The sequence below is a fragment of the Sceloporus occidentalis genome, unplaced genomic scaffold, assembly GCF_023333645.1.
Source record: "Sceloporus occidentalis isolate IW3139 unplaced genomic scaffold, rSceOcc1.0.p SCAF_18, whole genome shotgun sequence".
In the NCBI taxonomy this organism is placed as follows: Eukaryota; Metazoa; Chordata; class Lepidosauria; order Squamata; family Phrynosomatidae; genus Sceloporus; species Sceloporus occidentalis.
In genome coordinates, this window is record NW_028316998.1 from 6,237,306 (window position 1) to 6,254,312 (window position 17,007).

The 17,007-nt window shown below is 37.2% G+C and overlaps 1 protein-coding gene across 1 annotated transcript in view; it reads left to right on the top strand.

Annotated features, from left to right (window-relative positions):
• The first annotated feature begins 2,714 nt into the window (after positions 1 to 2,714).
• LOC149302557 (cadherin-18-like) overlaps positions 2,715 to 17,007 on the top strand; it is a 142,175-nt gene continuing 127,882 nt past the window's right edge. Inside the window, exon 1 of the mRNA XM_089482337.1 lies at positions 2,715 to 2,942. Within this exon, the coding sequence (XP_089338463.1) occupies positions 2,715 to 2,942 (228 nt within the window). The remainder of the gene's footprint in view (positions 2,943 to 17,007) is intronic.

Consider the following 17,007-nt stretch of genomic DNA (forward strand, 5'->3'; position numbering starts at 1 on the left):
AAGTATTAAAGTAGCGCCGGCCGGCAGCATCAGCACGCAGTGGCCGTTTAGATTAGATTTCCAACAATCTGATGGCCGCATAGTGATGGGAGCAGCGTGAGGGGTGAAAGGTCCGTGCGAGGGGGCACACGGCCGCTGGTTGCTGATGCGCTACTTTAATACTTTTTTAATTTATTTTTTAAATTATTTTTAAATGATAAAAAAAAAAAGAAATCTCTGTGTCTGTATGTGTTCACAAGTTCAGCTCCCCAGTGCCACCTCTGTCCCCTTTCAGGCCCCCATGTAATCTTTGTCCCCAATGAGCCCCTCCTAGTGTCACCCCTGTCCCCATTCAGCTCCCCAGTGTCACCTATGTCCCCAATCAGGAGGCAGAGTGCCCCATGATATGCCTTTTAACCCCCTTTATGCCATTCTGTCTCCAGAAATGCCTTTTAACCCCCTATATGCCACTCTGCCTCCAGAAATGCCTTATACCCCCCTATGCAGAGGGGCATATAGGGGGTTAAAAGGCATATCAGGGGGCAGAGTGGCAAGCCTGGGACAGATGTGCATAACTGGTGGGGGGCAGGTTGGCAAATAAAAGGAAATAAAAACAAAAACCAAAAATGTAGCCTGAGAAGGGGGGGGAGAGGGGGTAGATGATGTGAGAGGAGGGTAGATTGGGTTGGGGGGGCCCTTAACGCGCACCGGGCCCCTGAGGCTTCTAGTTACGCCCCTGGATGGCCGCATAGTGATGGGAGCAGCGTGAGGGGTGAAAGGTCCGTGCGAGGGGGCGGAGCTTTCACCCCTCACGCTGCCCCCATCACTAGGCAACCATCACACACGGCCACTGGGTGCTGATGCGGCCAGCCGGCGCTACTTTAATACTTTTTTTTTGTAATTTAATTTAATTATTAAAAAAGTATTAAAGTAGCGCCGGCCGGCTGGCCGGCCGCATCAGCACGCAGTGGCCGTTTAGATTAGATTTCAGCCGTCCTGGGAGGCAATTGTCCCCCTGCCCAGCCCGCCCCTTCCAATCCTGCTCCGGCGGCCGCCGGGCCCACGAATCTGCTTGGGCCCCCCTGAGTGGCAGAACTCCGGGGCCCGGTCGCAGTCGTGACCCCTGCAACCCCGGTACCTTAACATCTTGGAGGTTTTCACCATGACCGGATTTCTTTATCTCAGGTCTTGTTTAACTGGATCTATCTTTGAGTCTGGTTCCTCCGATATTTGCATCTATTGCTGGTTTGTGCCAGGGCACAAGGAACCCACTGTTGTTAGTCACAGCTGTTATGTTGACCTTTCATTTGTCTCTTTAACCTCACACATAGGTGGATTTAATTATCATACCAGGGACATAATAAATACATCAGTGAGTGTACTATCATTATCATAATGTACATTTGATTATATGTTTCTGATTATTTGTAACTGTTTATGTGCTTTTAATACACATTTATATAGCCTTTATAGTGTGCCTCCTGTATTGTTGCTTCTATGAGTATTGGTATTTACTGAGGATTCCCTCTACCAAAACGGCTGCCTCATTACTTGTTTATTTTATGTTGATTTATGTTTTATTTATTTTTTAGTATTTTATGGAACATTCCTAAAATAAGCTATACATAATAGCTTTTTTTTTGTTTATATAATTATTTTTCCCCAGTTAATTCTGTTTCCAGTCCATTCTATATATTTCCTCCTTAAAACTAAATAATTAGGAGGGGCGTCCAAATACTTTTGGACCAAATCACTTTTAAATTGTATATTAGATACAGTTTAATAATTAATTATAGATGTGCATTGTCCTATTTAATTGGGGTTGAGTTGGGCAGAACATGATCCAAATAAATGCTTTATACACTTGTCTGCATGGTATTATGAAATTACTTTTATTTACAAAAATGTATATTGTTTGTGCTTTAAAATTTGGTCAGCCGAGAATAGGGAAGGACAGTTAGTTGAGGCCCATGATGCAACAATGTGAATTGTTTTTTAACAACTAGTTGAAAATTAAATAATATTCTGTTTTAAATATCTTATTATAAATTAAATTCCATCATTTCCTGTCACCTATTTCTTACAGCCACATACTAAATATTAATTATTTTTCTGTTTTCTTTTATATGTAGGAACATCTTGTGTCAAGATTCCATTTTTAAAATTGCTGCCTAAAGCTACAGGCTGAGGGGGTTGTACAAGGGATACAGGTCTAATTTGATTACCCCCATCCCACCACCCATAGGGTGGGAAAAAAGGGGGCAATCATGTGTCCCCACCTAGAAACTTGGGGGTCCTTGACAGTCAGTGAAACATAGACTGATCACTAAGAGTTTAAAAGGATAACAGTCGTATATACCTTATGTCTAAGACTTAATGAATAACTAATGAAAAAAAGGTTAATTGATAAATTTGAATTTGTAATTAATGGTGATGTTTTGTTTGTGATCAGTGTATTCCTTTTCTTTCATTAGATATAAGATGTTTCTTTTCTGGACAACAGTCTACGTATTCTTTTGAAGACAAAGTTCAAGCACACAATTTTTTCAGGATGTAAATATAGAAATTGGTAATAAAAAAAAAAATCATTAAGAGCAATGGATGCTTTTAGAAGACCTTATTGGACTGTTTTCCCAAGGAGGATTTAGCTTTACCTCCAGCCTGGGCGCCACCACTGGATTACAAAAGCACAAGATTAAAAACACAAAGACTTTGAACTGGAAAGATATCCTACAATGAAAATTACGAGCACATCAGGTATCTGCCCTGTCCTAGTGTGTCTCTGTTTTGTGCAGAGGTGTTATGGAGCAACACATCACACCTCCGTCAAGGTGACCAGAAACCAAACCAAACAGATAGAAGGGGAAACAGAAGTGCATCACCGCCCAAAACGTGGATGGGTATGGAATCAGTTCTTTGTTTTAGAAGAACACATAGGACCGGACCCTCAATATGTAGGAAAGGTAATTTAGTAATTATGTGCCAATATTAATCTTGTACTTATTTTTATCTGGTATATTTGTTTTTCTTTCTCTCTCTCTCTTGTTGTCCATATAAAGCCTACATAATTTGTTGGACTGCCATCCTTCATAGTGTATATCAGAGAATAGAATACCTTAGAGTAAAGATTATTGTGTGTATACCATATAAGACAACACTTAAGAAGGGTTTGAATTCTGTTCAGATTAAACAAACATGTAACTGTTTACTTCATGTTTATATATATACAAATAGCAATACAATAACAGTGACATGACAGTACTGAGACATTGAAAATAAAAAGCTTTACATTTCCCAGATATTTATATAGGTCATTAGCATGGCAGTACTGAGTCTTGTAAAACAGTAATATTAAGCTTTACATTTCCCAAATATTTATGTAGGTCATTTTACCTTAGTAACTTATAAATCTATCTTTCTATTACTGATTCGTTGTCAGCTGTTACTAAATAAATAGATAATAGATGATGTACAGGCCAGGTTATTCATAGGATATCTCTTAGTCATAAATCATCCAAATAGAAGAAAAAAAAACAGACTAAAAAGAAAAGATAAAGAACGAGAAGAAAAGAAGGAAAAAGAAAAGAAAATTAAAGGGGTTTACTCACATTCGTACTCTTCATTCACACCACTCATTCCTTAGGCATTTTCATTCTTATATAGCTTATAGTCTCTTAGACTCCATATCCTTAAGAAGAAGATAAATTAGGGTATTTTGTCAACCATTGTCTCCAAACTTTATAAAATTTGTATAATTTAAATTGCACTTGATAATATCCACGCTCCATTAAGCATTGATGGTTGATTTGATTAATAACATGCTCTGTACTTATTGGTCTATTTTGTAGCCAGTATCTTTCTATTATTATTTTCATGGCAAACACACATTGAATAAACAATGCTTTCTGATTATAGGAGAGGTTAATCAAATTCAGATGTAGCAGGGCTTTATCTGGAGTAGGTATTTTATGACTATTTAATATTCCCGATATGATCTTAAATAACTCAGTCCAGATTTGATGAAGCTCATTGCAATTCCACCAGATATGCATATATATACATGTACATTTTTGAATGTTTGTTTTTTTATTTATTGGTGGGATTGACAGGTTTTGGGGGCACCTGTGACACTTACAAATTGTGTCTGCGTCATGGAAAGCTAGTTTAATAATAATTAGGAGCCAGTATGCCTGGATTTGTGTTAGTAGATTTTGACAACAGCCAACAGCACTCACAATGACCAGAGATGGAGATTAGTCGTATAGCTTCAATTTTCATTATGAATGATCACATCTTCTTATGTTAGGCTACCTTTTAGGCACCTTCATGACCTATTAATTCTCAGACGCATGACTATATATTTTTTTATGCTAACCAATTTTGCCATAATCATTCTTATTTAGTTAATTGATCCGTGTGTATCATTTTCACTTCAGTGTTAATACCAGTATGAAAAAAATCATATATTTCTAGTATTAAGAATAACTTGTTCAGATTAATTGTCATTGGTTTTACGGTATATTACACTGGAAAAATAGCATAATTACAGTATGGAATAACAATGATTTTTTTTATCTTCCAAATTACGTCTTAAGACACATACATTAATTAAAGAACTTAGAGAACATTGATAAAAATACAATTATATGTCAGTCAAATATATACTATATATATACTGTATTTTATTGTATACTTTAACTGGATACATTACATATTATGTTACTTGCCATCAGATATATTGGAGCCATTGATTTAAGCAGGTTTTTATTTTACTTTTTAATGCATAATTCATTCTTATGCTATGATTATGAAGGTTAGCTCAGTTGCTTTACTGTTATAGTTTCCTACTTCTCAAATAACACATTGGCATTCTAATGATAAATAGTGATGATAGTTGTGAGTGGGCAGATTTGTTTGTGATGGCAATTATATTTTAGAATTTCAATAATTTCTACTATATCTCACTTTTTAATTACTTGATATTTCCTTTTGCTTTTCTGTTTTTCACAATATACGTTTACCTCTCTGGTTTCTGTTTAGTTATATTTGGTATTTTAAAATAATTATTTTCTTTACTTCTGCTCAGTCTGACCACTGCCAGAATCTTTCATCCCTGGAATGTTCTGTTACTATGCATGAGACCAAATGACCCTCTGTCGTGTAGCTTGTCTTCCTACTGGGGGTTTATGACTTCTTTACGGATTTATGAAGCATGTTACTCCTATATTTTCAAGGATTTCTGATACACAAATAATCCTCTTGATTCTTACGGCTTACCTGTTAACATTGAAGAAAGTTGCACTGTGATTTGATTATGAATTACAGTTCACTCATGCTTGTAACAATATGATATGATTCCATGTTTAAAGTAGTCCTTCAGAAAGACTCTAGATAGCAGTTCTAAAATTTCCCAAGCTTCAAATTCATAAACACATTTTCTAGATTTCTAAAATGAATTAAAATGGTTTTATAATTGTACTGCGATACATATAAACATTCAACAACATTTCTAAGTTCCTTGAATAGATGGAAACTACTGTATGGAGGAGAAGCGAGGACTAGATGGGCTAAATGCTTATTTTTGCCAATTATGTTTCATTCGGTGGGGGTGTACCACAAGAGAGACAGTTAACAAAATAAGCTGTATTTGTGTTATGTTTGTTTTCTTCCGAAAGTGTGCTGAGCATTGTTCTGTCTGGTGTTGAGAATAAACCTGTAAATGTACATAAAATAAAATTTTGGTTCACCTGTTTCTTCTGAAACAACTTAAAGAAAAAAAGGTGCAGTTCTACAGCCCCAATAAATGATGACAAGGCTCTTGAGATGTATTAAGCAAGCTGTGCAAATAGTAGCTTTGTGGTTTACCTGAATTAAGCTAGGCAGTCATTACTTTGCATTATCTATCTAAGGCCAAATAACCTAATTAAAGTTTATTCACGCATTGATGTGAATAGCTACACATTTTTTTCTACTTATCAACTGAAGTCATATAAGATTCGAAAAGACCTGCTTTAGTATGAGTAAATACATTTCATCTAACAGAAGGTAAGCACAAAGGGTGTGACTCGATGTGTGAAGAACCCTGATCACCATCTACACCCCTTTGCTCTATGTGATCTGGGTGGCACATTTCTAACATGTTTACATTTTTCCTTGCAGACATTGTCATTAGCTATATGTTATTTTGCACTGCATTAACATATCATAGAACTTCCTGAGGTTGGTTATCTGGAGCTTCCCTTCTCCTGGGGGTGCAGCTGCACCTGGAGGTAGGAGCAAACTATATGTAGGGTTGGGGCTAACTCTATTCAGACTTAAAGGTGCTGTTGTGGGTGGAGATGTAGGTGTCGCATGGGCAGACACAAAAGCCATCTCCCTGCCTGGAAACTGAAGATACTTACCAAGAGCCCCAGAGCCAAATTGGTTCAGAAGTGTCCATTAACCTACAGAGTTCCTCAGGTGTCTGTCATGTTTCCTTTTCTATGTTACAGTTGGGGGATAACCATAGCATGGCCTAAGGTGTCATTGCAATGTAGATGATACAGCCCTGATCTTTGTTTTGCATTGGCATCTAAGAACTAATTTCTTATCAACAGATGTACAGTAGATCTACTAGAATGGATCAATGTTAGGTAAAACTGTTGTTTGGTTGTGATAGGGACATTCTGGCTCAGGTCCGGCCCAACATCTAGGCACTCATCTAGTTTTTCTAACAAAGATATTCTCCTAGTGTTGCATAAAAAATGTTCTGGACGTCTGTAGCTAGTGTTTTGAATTGTGGTAATTCATTCAGTGTTTTTTTGCTGACCTCGTGATTGCTCAGTGAATCATTCATATACTAAATAATTTTGTGAGCAGTATAATTTGATGCAGGTGTGATGGTATGCATACATGTGACCTGTAGTGAGTAGATTATACGTTCCATTTTGTAAAATCAATATGAGACAAAGCAAGTTCTCTAAAATATAGACAACCACAGAGCCAATTTGTAAGCATCTGTTGCTACATCTGGGACATTTAAATCTCTGAAGAACTCCCATAATATATTTATGAATTACTTGATCAAACCAAGCATATCAGCTAGTATTCTACCCTTTTTCTAAACTACATAAATAATGAAAGGAATTGTATCTACGGCACATATATTTTTGTTACTAATCTCATCTGTGGATTCTTGTTGCACAAAGGAACAGCAAGTGCTATCACAACTCATACATTGGTATTGAGTGCATAAAACAGAATACAAACTCTATATCCATTCTGTATTCATATATTATTAGTACAAGTGTTTAGTATGAAGCTGTAGCAAAGTAAGCAATAATTTACATGAACACGCACAGACATTTTAAATACCTTGTCTGTTCATTCATTTACAGAGAATCAACTTCAGAAATATAGCATCAATGTTATAAAACTGAGCTCTGTGTTTTTTAAATCTAGATAACTGTACAAACTACTTAATTTAATAAACTACACAATTCCCTAAATCAAAACTTCATTTTTTTATCATACTCCATTGTTAAACTGTAGATCTTTGATGTTCAAATGATGCAAGTGTTGCAGAACTATCTTTCTCTCTGTATACACGTTAAAGAAAACGTCTTATCTTGGTGAAGTGGTTACGCTTGCAAATTAAAATGATAAACTAAAAAAAAAAATAAGTAACCATAGTAATTTTCACTGGAAATACCTCCCTTTCTCTTAAGATTTTTTGTAACAAATCTTTTTATTTTTTTTGACATTTTTTTATATCACTATTTCAGTTACAATGCCTCACAATCCGATCACTTCATCGTGGATACAGAATAAAAAAACCCACATCTGACATCATATAAAAAAAATAATAAAACTTTTCCTATGACAGAAAAATGCTGGATCAAAGGATACTTAAGTGCCTCCTGTTGCTGTGGAAACAGAATACTGCCATTCTCAGTAAGACCTCCTGATGTTACATCGCAGCAAATAGATTTTGTTTGATGGTCTCCCATGTGCCATTTTATCAGCAAAATCAATAATGGTTGATTAAAAAGTGGTTAATACAAGCATTTACTCTAATGAGGCTTGGACTGCTAGATAGGGACGTGTTGTGTAAAGCTAGGGCACTAAATTAAGAAGCATTTTTTACTTTAATACTATGAGGACCATTTGTTTGAAAATGCTGGGGCAAGGTTGATGGTTGTATGTGCTACTCATACTAAAAAGGTATTTATTTTAACAGTGCAAGCTTTGACTTTCATTCTCACTTTGCACTTAGCGAATAAAGCTGTTATGAATAGTGTAAAGAATAAAATTACCGGTAAGTTATTCATTTGCCTTGGCAAGGCCCCACCTTTGCCTTTGTGTTCCTTTTGCATTATTATTCATTCACCTGTCCTGAGCTCACCTCCATTCTCTTCACCCCTCCTTCTGACACTGACAGGATATATTAACTTCCATGTCATGGGTGTAATAAATAAATTAATGAGCAGGATTAATCATGCAAATCAGGTCAAATGGATGCCCTTAGTAAAGCAAGCTTTTAGGAATGTGACAGATATACTTAAAAGGACAATATAAAAGTAGGGAGGTGCGCGGTAACCGTACAAAATAAACTAGAGTACCTTATGTCATTCCAAGATGATACAGAGAGTTGATGCATTCAGCATATATAAAGAAAAGAGCAAATAGAAACATAGTATAATATGTATAAAAATAGGGTTAAAATAGCCAACTCCCAAGTGGCCCCACACTTTTTACAGAGCACTCCACTGCTCTGGATATTGTGTCTTCAACAGATAAACAGTTATCAGACTGCTTGGTTTTCTCTGTTCACCAATTCTCCAAGGTATATACAGCAAAGCAGAGAAAGCAACAATAAAATGCATCTAAAAAAATATAAAAGTACATACATCTAGTCCAGTCCTCGTTGAAGAGCTGCCTTGAATAAGTCAGTATAGCAAACTGAGTAATTGACAAATATTTTGGCAACGTTTGACAAATATAGACTAGTAACACAGAATAGCCAGGTCAATTATTGATTATATAAAAGGAGGACAATTAGGCTTCCAGAGCAGATTCCTGGATAACCGGGCAAAGGAGCATCTTTTTCTGTTGCTTATTGTTTGCAACTGCATTGTGCTTTATCATAATTTTAAATTAAATTCCCCAAATTTATAAACACTCAAAACTAGCTTCTGAGAAGTCTGCCTATCAAGCCTTATCAGTACTTGCTTTTGGTGGATATTAACCCTTCTAATATTCATCCTGCTGTGGCTGGGTTACTTTTGATCTACAGGCTAAAATCATCACTCTGAAAGCTCTATATTTAGGTTAAAAGTATGACTTAGGACAGTCTGTAATTCTGGTGGAGCCCAGCCTAATATTGTGACTCTAGACAAAAATAGCCTAAGAATGTGGCCCAATTTGGGATGATATTTAAATAAGACAGACTGTAGCTCAAACTCACAGTTGCCGGAAGAACAGTATTTATTTAGTCAGTAATCAACCTGTAATATTAATTAATATTCCAGCAGGGTGGCAACAAACATGTCTGATGATGAATTTATTAACATTTTAGAAAGAAATGTAGTTAAGAATGAAATTCAAGTACGGGGTCTGGCTTTGGTGTTGGTTACTGTTCTGGGTAACTATTAGACTTGGGCACCAGGGGGCTTTTCGTATTCATCTTCGTACTCGTCTTCGGAGAAAAAAAATCTTCGTATTCCGCGAATATTCGCCCGTTCCTTTCTTCTTTTCGGGCGAATATTCGTGGACATTCTTCGTGCTCGTTTCATCTTCGTTTTCTCCCGGCTGCGTAGCAGGGGTTAATACGGGGTTAAGAACACATCGGAGCAGCAGCAGCAGATGCGTTCGCGCCGTGAAGGTACGTGTGGGCGACTCTATTGGTCGCCGGAAGGGGGCTGGTCTGGCATCAGCAAATGAATTGCAGAACTGCAGAATGCACTTTATTCGTTGATGGCAGGCGAGCCCCCTGCCGAAACGACCAATAGAGTTGAACACATGTACCGAGGTGTACTGTACACAATACAGGACTGGAAAAAAGCAGGACTGTCCATGAAAATGTTGGGTGTGTTGGCAGGTATGCGAATGGAAAAATATTGGACAAGAACTAAAAAATAGCTTAGGGTTAATGTATGGTTATGTTTAAGATTATTATCAGTGCACTGTTTTGGTTAAAGATGTATTATGTCTAAATAATAATTTAATTTTAATTTTAATGGGTTTATTTAATTTTATTTTAAAGTTATATTTATTATTTACTTTATTATATTTATTTAATGTTGTAGTGCTACCCTACCCAGCTATACCTATGTGCACTAGCATACCTAGTTTAGCTAAATCTGATGGGACAGGAAAAAAGCAGGACTGTCCCTAAAAAAGTTGGGTCTGTTGGCAGGTATGTGGATGGAAAAATGTTATAGGGTGAAGTGTGAGTTATAGCGTTAATGCTAGTGAGTGTAGAAGTGAAGGCCAGGGCAAATAACAGGAGGAAAGGTCCTTGTGATTTGTGAATTGTACATGTGTGTGTTATGTGTGTTATGTGTTATGTCACTGTGTTATATGTGTTATGTGTTATGTTTGGTAGGTTGTGTATCAGACAGAAAAAAATGAAATGGAAATGGACCTGCCTTGGTCTCTGGCTGCCAGCACTAGCTGCTGCTGCTATTGGCTCAGAAGCAGCTGTTGGGGTTTTTCCACTCTCTCTGGAGATGGTACTAGTTGTTGTTGTAGTACCACGGCCACCAGCTATGCTGCCTGCACTAAGTTTTACTTCTGCATCTTTCCCCAATAGCACAGCGTTTTGTTGAGTGCTGAGGTGATGCTTCATGCTAGCACTGGTAAAATGGCCAGACACTTTCCCTCTGCTTATTGGCTTCCCACAATGTTTGCACTTTCCATAGCGCCCTTCTTCAACATTTTCAAAGGGCTCCCAAATTGGGGCGCGCATAGCCTTGGAGTGTGCCTTGGGTGCTGCTTCTACTGCTCGGGGTGGATGAACAGAGGCAGAACTAGTGGTGGTGGCACTGGTGGTACCAGTACTGGCCATAGTGGGACTGCTAATTGCTTTAACCAGATTTGGTAGGTTTTGCTGCTGGTGGTGGTGATGATCGTAGCGGAGAAGGTGGAGGCTCAGGGGAAAATTGTGCACTAGTCATTTGGACATTGCTCCCTGAGGAATCTGATTCCTGACCAATCATCTCCTCTACTTCCTCTGGCTCATAGTCTAGTTCTTCATTAGCCAGATCAAATGGAATTCCTGCTAGGCTGGAGCTAAGACTGATATCGTGACTAGTAGTAGTGCGAGCAGGAAGAACAGACTCTGCACTTGGCCTCTCAGTCTCAGGCTCCTCTGCTACCTCGCTAGGTGGAGTTCCACTATGTGCAGCCCTCTCTCTAACTGTCTTTACAAAAATATTGTAAGGACTTGGTGGCTTGCTAGAGGTACTAGGAGGACATGGCGTGGTGGTACCGGTGGGAACAGTAGGCGCAGCACTAGTGGTGGTAGAGGCGGTAGAGGTGGTGGTGGTTTTCCCTACGAAGGAATGAGATTGCTTTGGTTTGGGAGTCTTGCTGCTAATTTGGCTCTGCTTGGTACCTTGCATGCTGCTTGTGGATGGGGAAGATCCTGCTTGGGGCAAAAGGCACTTCTTTTTACTCACTGGGCTAGTAGAAGTACTATTTGTGCTACCCTTTAACTTTGAACGTGCTTCTGGTGCTTTAGGCTTTCCGTAAAAAAAGAGCTTGTGGGCCTAGCAGCACTACTACTGCCTGCTTTTGGTGCCTTTCCTTTACTTGATGATCCTTCAAGCAATATTCCCCAAATAATAAGCGAGAGCTTGGCCTACTTGGCCGACTAGACTGACGCAAAGGCTGCATCTTAGAACTGGTGGTGGTGCTGGTGGTGGTGCTGGTGGTAGATGGAGCTTGTCCCTCCTTAGTCCCAAAAGGAGGATCCATTTCAAATTTTGTGTTGTGTGTGTAGTGTAGTGTTTAAAAAAACTATATAAAAAAAAAAAAAGGGGCTAAAAAAATTAAAGACAAAAAAATTAGAGGTGCTACTGCTGAAAAAGTTAAACTATGCACAACTGCACTGTGCTGTTGTGTGCAATCTATCTCTCTCTGTAACGCTCGGATGCAGCACAGCAGTGTTGCCAAAGCAGTCACAGCGAAAAATGAATGGATCTCTCAGGCAAGCTCTGGTCTTATAAAGGCGCTTTCAGAATTCAAAAAACAGCAGCACAGGCATTGGACGAGACCCTTAGCGTGACATCACACGAGCGAGCTGATTGGACAGACGAGGATCAGCTCACTCCTGTTTGAAATTTTGGCAGCTGCGCAGAAAAAACTAAGACAATCTAACTTCGATTCTTCGTGTTCGTGAGTCTTCGTCTTCGCCTACGTTTTGCCGGCACTGTATTCTCTTCGGCGTGTCTTCGGAACGAACAAAAAAACGGCCTCTTCGTGCTCGTTTCCACGTTCGCCCGAAGACGAATGCGCAAGTCTAGTAACTATAGCGTTTGAGGTTATAAAAATGCTTGCTAGTGTCTTGAGCTCATTGTTCTTGCAGTTATAAGTGTGTCAACAAAGGCAGCTCAGCTTAAAAAAGATATATATATATATATATATTATTCAGATGTCAATTTTTGCCAAACTAAACCTAATTCTAGAGGAACCGATCGTTTAATAGATAGTAAATATGTTCTTATATTTGTAATTTCTTATTATGTTTTGACCAAAAATCTATAACTTCTATCCATAATAGTAATGTTGGTAATATATCTTTTTCCGAGTGCCTCAGGACATTACTTACTACTGTAGCTCCAATTGTCCTTTATGCTCCATTACATTTTGTGATTTCAGATATAGCACTAAGTGAATGTGGTTTCTCCCCTTAGGTTTTTTGTAACTTATCAAAGTATAAAAAAGCAAAACAAAAAAAAGAGAAAAAGTAATTATATATATATATATCAGTTATTATTAGTATTCAATGAATTTGTTCATATGATGAATGATAAATCATTGTGCTCTAAATGTGTCCCGTGGTGGTCTGAGTGTTCTTCAAAAAATATTACTCATTGGAGAACCATTGTTTTACTCAATTAGTCCCAATATAACTAAGGTTAGCGCATTATAGAACTTAATCAGAAATGTCACATATGAAAATATAAATGGAATAAAAAAAAGTTGCCGCAAATGTGCCCTCAGGAAGTGTTATAACATTAGCAGCTTCATTATGGCTCTTTTTAACTACTTTTAAGACATCTGTAGCACTGAAAACCACCGGGGAACTGGCAGTATAGAGAGTTTAGCATATATATAGTATTGTATACCCTGCAGTAAATTTTCTCTAAATTTGCTTTTGAATACAACAGATCAGAATATTAGTATGAGTAGTTAATTGCAATAGCAAAATATTTATGACAGTTACTGATGACTGCAGGATTATCAAGTATCTCTTTAAGCTGACAACTGCATCCCTGTCAAACCATTAACTGTTTTATTCCAGGGCAATTATCTTGCGTAATCACCCGGTACGAATTTGGATTTTAGGCCTTGGCGATTGTACTTCTGAAATGTAAATGTTAGCTGTACTCGTCAAGTTTAAACAACTTTGAGAATAAAGCATTTCCATAAACTCGAGCTGCTGCCATCCTACCAATTATTTAAATAGTAACAACGCCATAGTTTCTTTTTTCAGTGGGCAGGCGTTTGCCAACCCCCCCATTTACTAAAGGCTGTTTGAGGGTAGCCCTACACATAACTGGCCCCGCCATTGTGTGCCATTGAAAACTGTCAATGTAAAATATTACAGTAACGTTAACATTGACTAAACAATCACTATATAATCACACTTTATATTTAATGATAACACATTAGTATAAAACTGCAGGATTTTCTATATATTATAGTAATTATTTCAGCTTCACCACCTCCATTCTACCATAAGCGTTGCTTTATCGCCACTAAATTAATGATATGCTGCTCCGAAAAGAGATTGGGTATTACATGACAAGTGTGTGTTACATGTTTAGAAGCTTCCGGATATGTATTCTACAGCTACAAAATGTTATTTTCCTAAGCTCACAAAGCTGTGTTATTTGACCCTATTGATAGCACACTAACATCGAACAGGCACTTTTTCAGTTTAATAGGGTGCTTTGAATTTAAAGTAGAGTCGTTCTGTAGACTTAGAGTTAACCATAAAGAATGTCCTCTATGACATAAAAATAAAATTATGATTTTCCGAGTATGTAATAAAATTATAAAAATGGAAAAAAAAAATGCAATTTTGTTTTTTTATAGCTAACTGACCATGTTATTGCAGTAGTAATAGATTTAAGAAAAGTGGCTATTCAACCAAATGCTGCAGTCCTATGGAGTATGACATTATATCAGTTGTTTATGCTTAGAATAACTATGGCTGTACCCTTTTTTGCTTAAAATTAAATTTACAGTAATAGAATAGCGTAAAGGGACAGATACAAAAATAAAGGTGTAAAATATATGAAATAACAATGCAAACAGTAGATCTTCTAGCTGGAGGGTTAAAAAAAACAAACTCTGACTCCGGCTATGTACTGTATTCCACATCTCCAAGAAAATCTTCCACTACTCAGTCAGTCTGGAGTCAGGATTTTTACCCTACAGCTGTGAGAACCACAAGATTTATTTGCACTCCGCACTTTATTTGTGCCGTGTATTGTGGTATGGATACTGCGCCGTAGGTGTCCATATATATATTATAGACCCCAAATTAAATAAATTCTATTTGAGGGGCATCTCTCTCACTAGCTGTATTCCCTGCATGTGTACGGGCCCATTTTGTGTGTGTTATATTTTTATCAGTACAAGAGGAGTACTGCCTCGGTAGCAACATTACAAAAGGAGAGTATTGTTTCGTATTTTAATATTATCTTTACACATTTTTCACATTCAAAGAAGTATTGTGTTATTGTTGGTAGTATATGAATCCTTCTTTAAACCGTTCACGACAAAGCCCGTACATGTACCGTACAGACTCACAACGCATTGTCATTAATGGGTTTAAGGACATTGTCCTTAAGGGGTTAAAGGGAATTAGAGTGGCATTTATAAAGAAAATAGTTAACTTAAAATGATTGAAAAACTAGGGCATCATCTTATATCAGTATACAACCTTTAGGCTACAATTATCCATGGGTTCCTCATAAGTAAACACAGCTACATTAAAATTTGTTCCACAATCCAAAAGTAAAGTTTTTTTTTCACCAATTTTGCATTTTTCAGTTTTTCGATTATTTTATTAATTGCAATTTAAATAATAATTATATTGTTGTTTCTTCTGTGAAGCCTGAAGCTTTCCTTTCTAGTTCGACGTGACTTGCTGCATAATAATGTTTTCCTACAACTAGAAATCATCCCTATTAGATTAAGTTTTGGGTTTATGTTCGCTTGGCAAACTACTGAGGCAAGCACTACATTGCAAATCAAAGTTCTGCCACAGCCGCATTTGGAAACATAAAAACTCTAGAGAGTAGCAATGTGTGATACCCTAGGGAGAACTGAAATGTTTTTGTAATATTTCTTAGGAAATTCTTAGTATACGGCCCAAAATACCGGCATTGCTTTATAAAAAAAATGAACATTGCTTTATTTGAAAACATTGACATAAAAGAACAGTTGGAACTAATTTTCATGACGCAGACTTTTAGGACCAAAAATTATAACAAATATAATAAAAAAGAACGTTAAAAGCATAAATCGTATCAAATAAGAGCAAATGGATGTGTGTTGGAAAGAGGTTCTCTTTATAACCACTTTGAACTTAGTAGAAATCTGTTTCTTCACAGAGATCAAATATTTTTCTGGGTACTTAAATGACAAGTTGTGCTGTGCATGTAGCGGAATCCCTATAAACTCTATGCTGATGCCACATCTGCACATCAAAAGTTAGATACTGATACATCTAGACTTGTCTCCATTTTTCTGTTATATGCAGACATACACCATATTTTTATTATATTTTGAAACATAAATTAAATTTTTCTATAACTACAGTGTTTGAATCTTTAGATCTGTGAATGTTTCAGAAAAAAACAAGACACTGTAGCATGATGACATTTCTTGCTATCTAAAAACATGCTCCGGAGACCTATCCTGTAGCTTTGTCAATTAAGTGCTCACTATCTCCCTTTCTTTAGTGTAATTGCCTTTGTATTTTGCATGTACATTTACAAAAGTAAACTAAGAGGTGTGTAACGTGGATGAGAGATGACACTACTTAGGGCAACATCCATGTTTGCTCAGCTCACACCTATGATATCACCTGATATCACTCACTCAGTAAACCCCAACACATTACATTGTTCTCAAATGGATGAGAACCTCATATGACCTTTTTGATGTTAGTGCAAGTTCTCCTAATATTCCAAAACCTAAAGTTAGCTTGTATAGAAAAACAATTTGTCAGTGTTCATCGGTACATTTATCCCATATACTTATTTACTGGCTTTGTTTGGTTCACACAGCTGACAGTAGTCCAGAACTTGCTGATGCTGTCCGGATAACTGTGTTTGTGACACAGTTGCTGGTCCGCAGGCAGTATTCAGATAATCAGGATTGCTCACAGCTGCCTGTGTTCATATTCATTCACAAAAGAGGTGTCCTGTGGGTGTAACATGCTGTGATGTCATGCTGCCACACGCATCATATGACATCACCGTGCACTTATGTATTTTCAGCAGACCCAAGCATGCATTGTGTCTGTATATCCTGTAAAAGGAAACCATAATGTTGGTAGATATATGTGCAAATGCCCCAAATAAAACAGAGTATAAATATGCTCTTGAGCTGGATGAGAAAAATAGGGTTGGTTTAACTCATAACATAAACAAAAGCCACAATTAAAGGAAATGTTTCTAATACACCCATGCCATCCATCTTATGGATTCTTAAGGTCCATAACAAAATTGATTTTTTTTTTTTAAATGAAACCGGATAGCGGGTATAGTTTATGTACTTCCCATTTGCAGACAATTTAATGTCAAG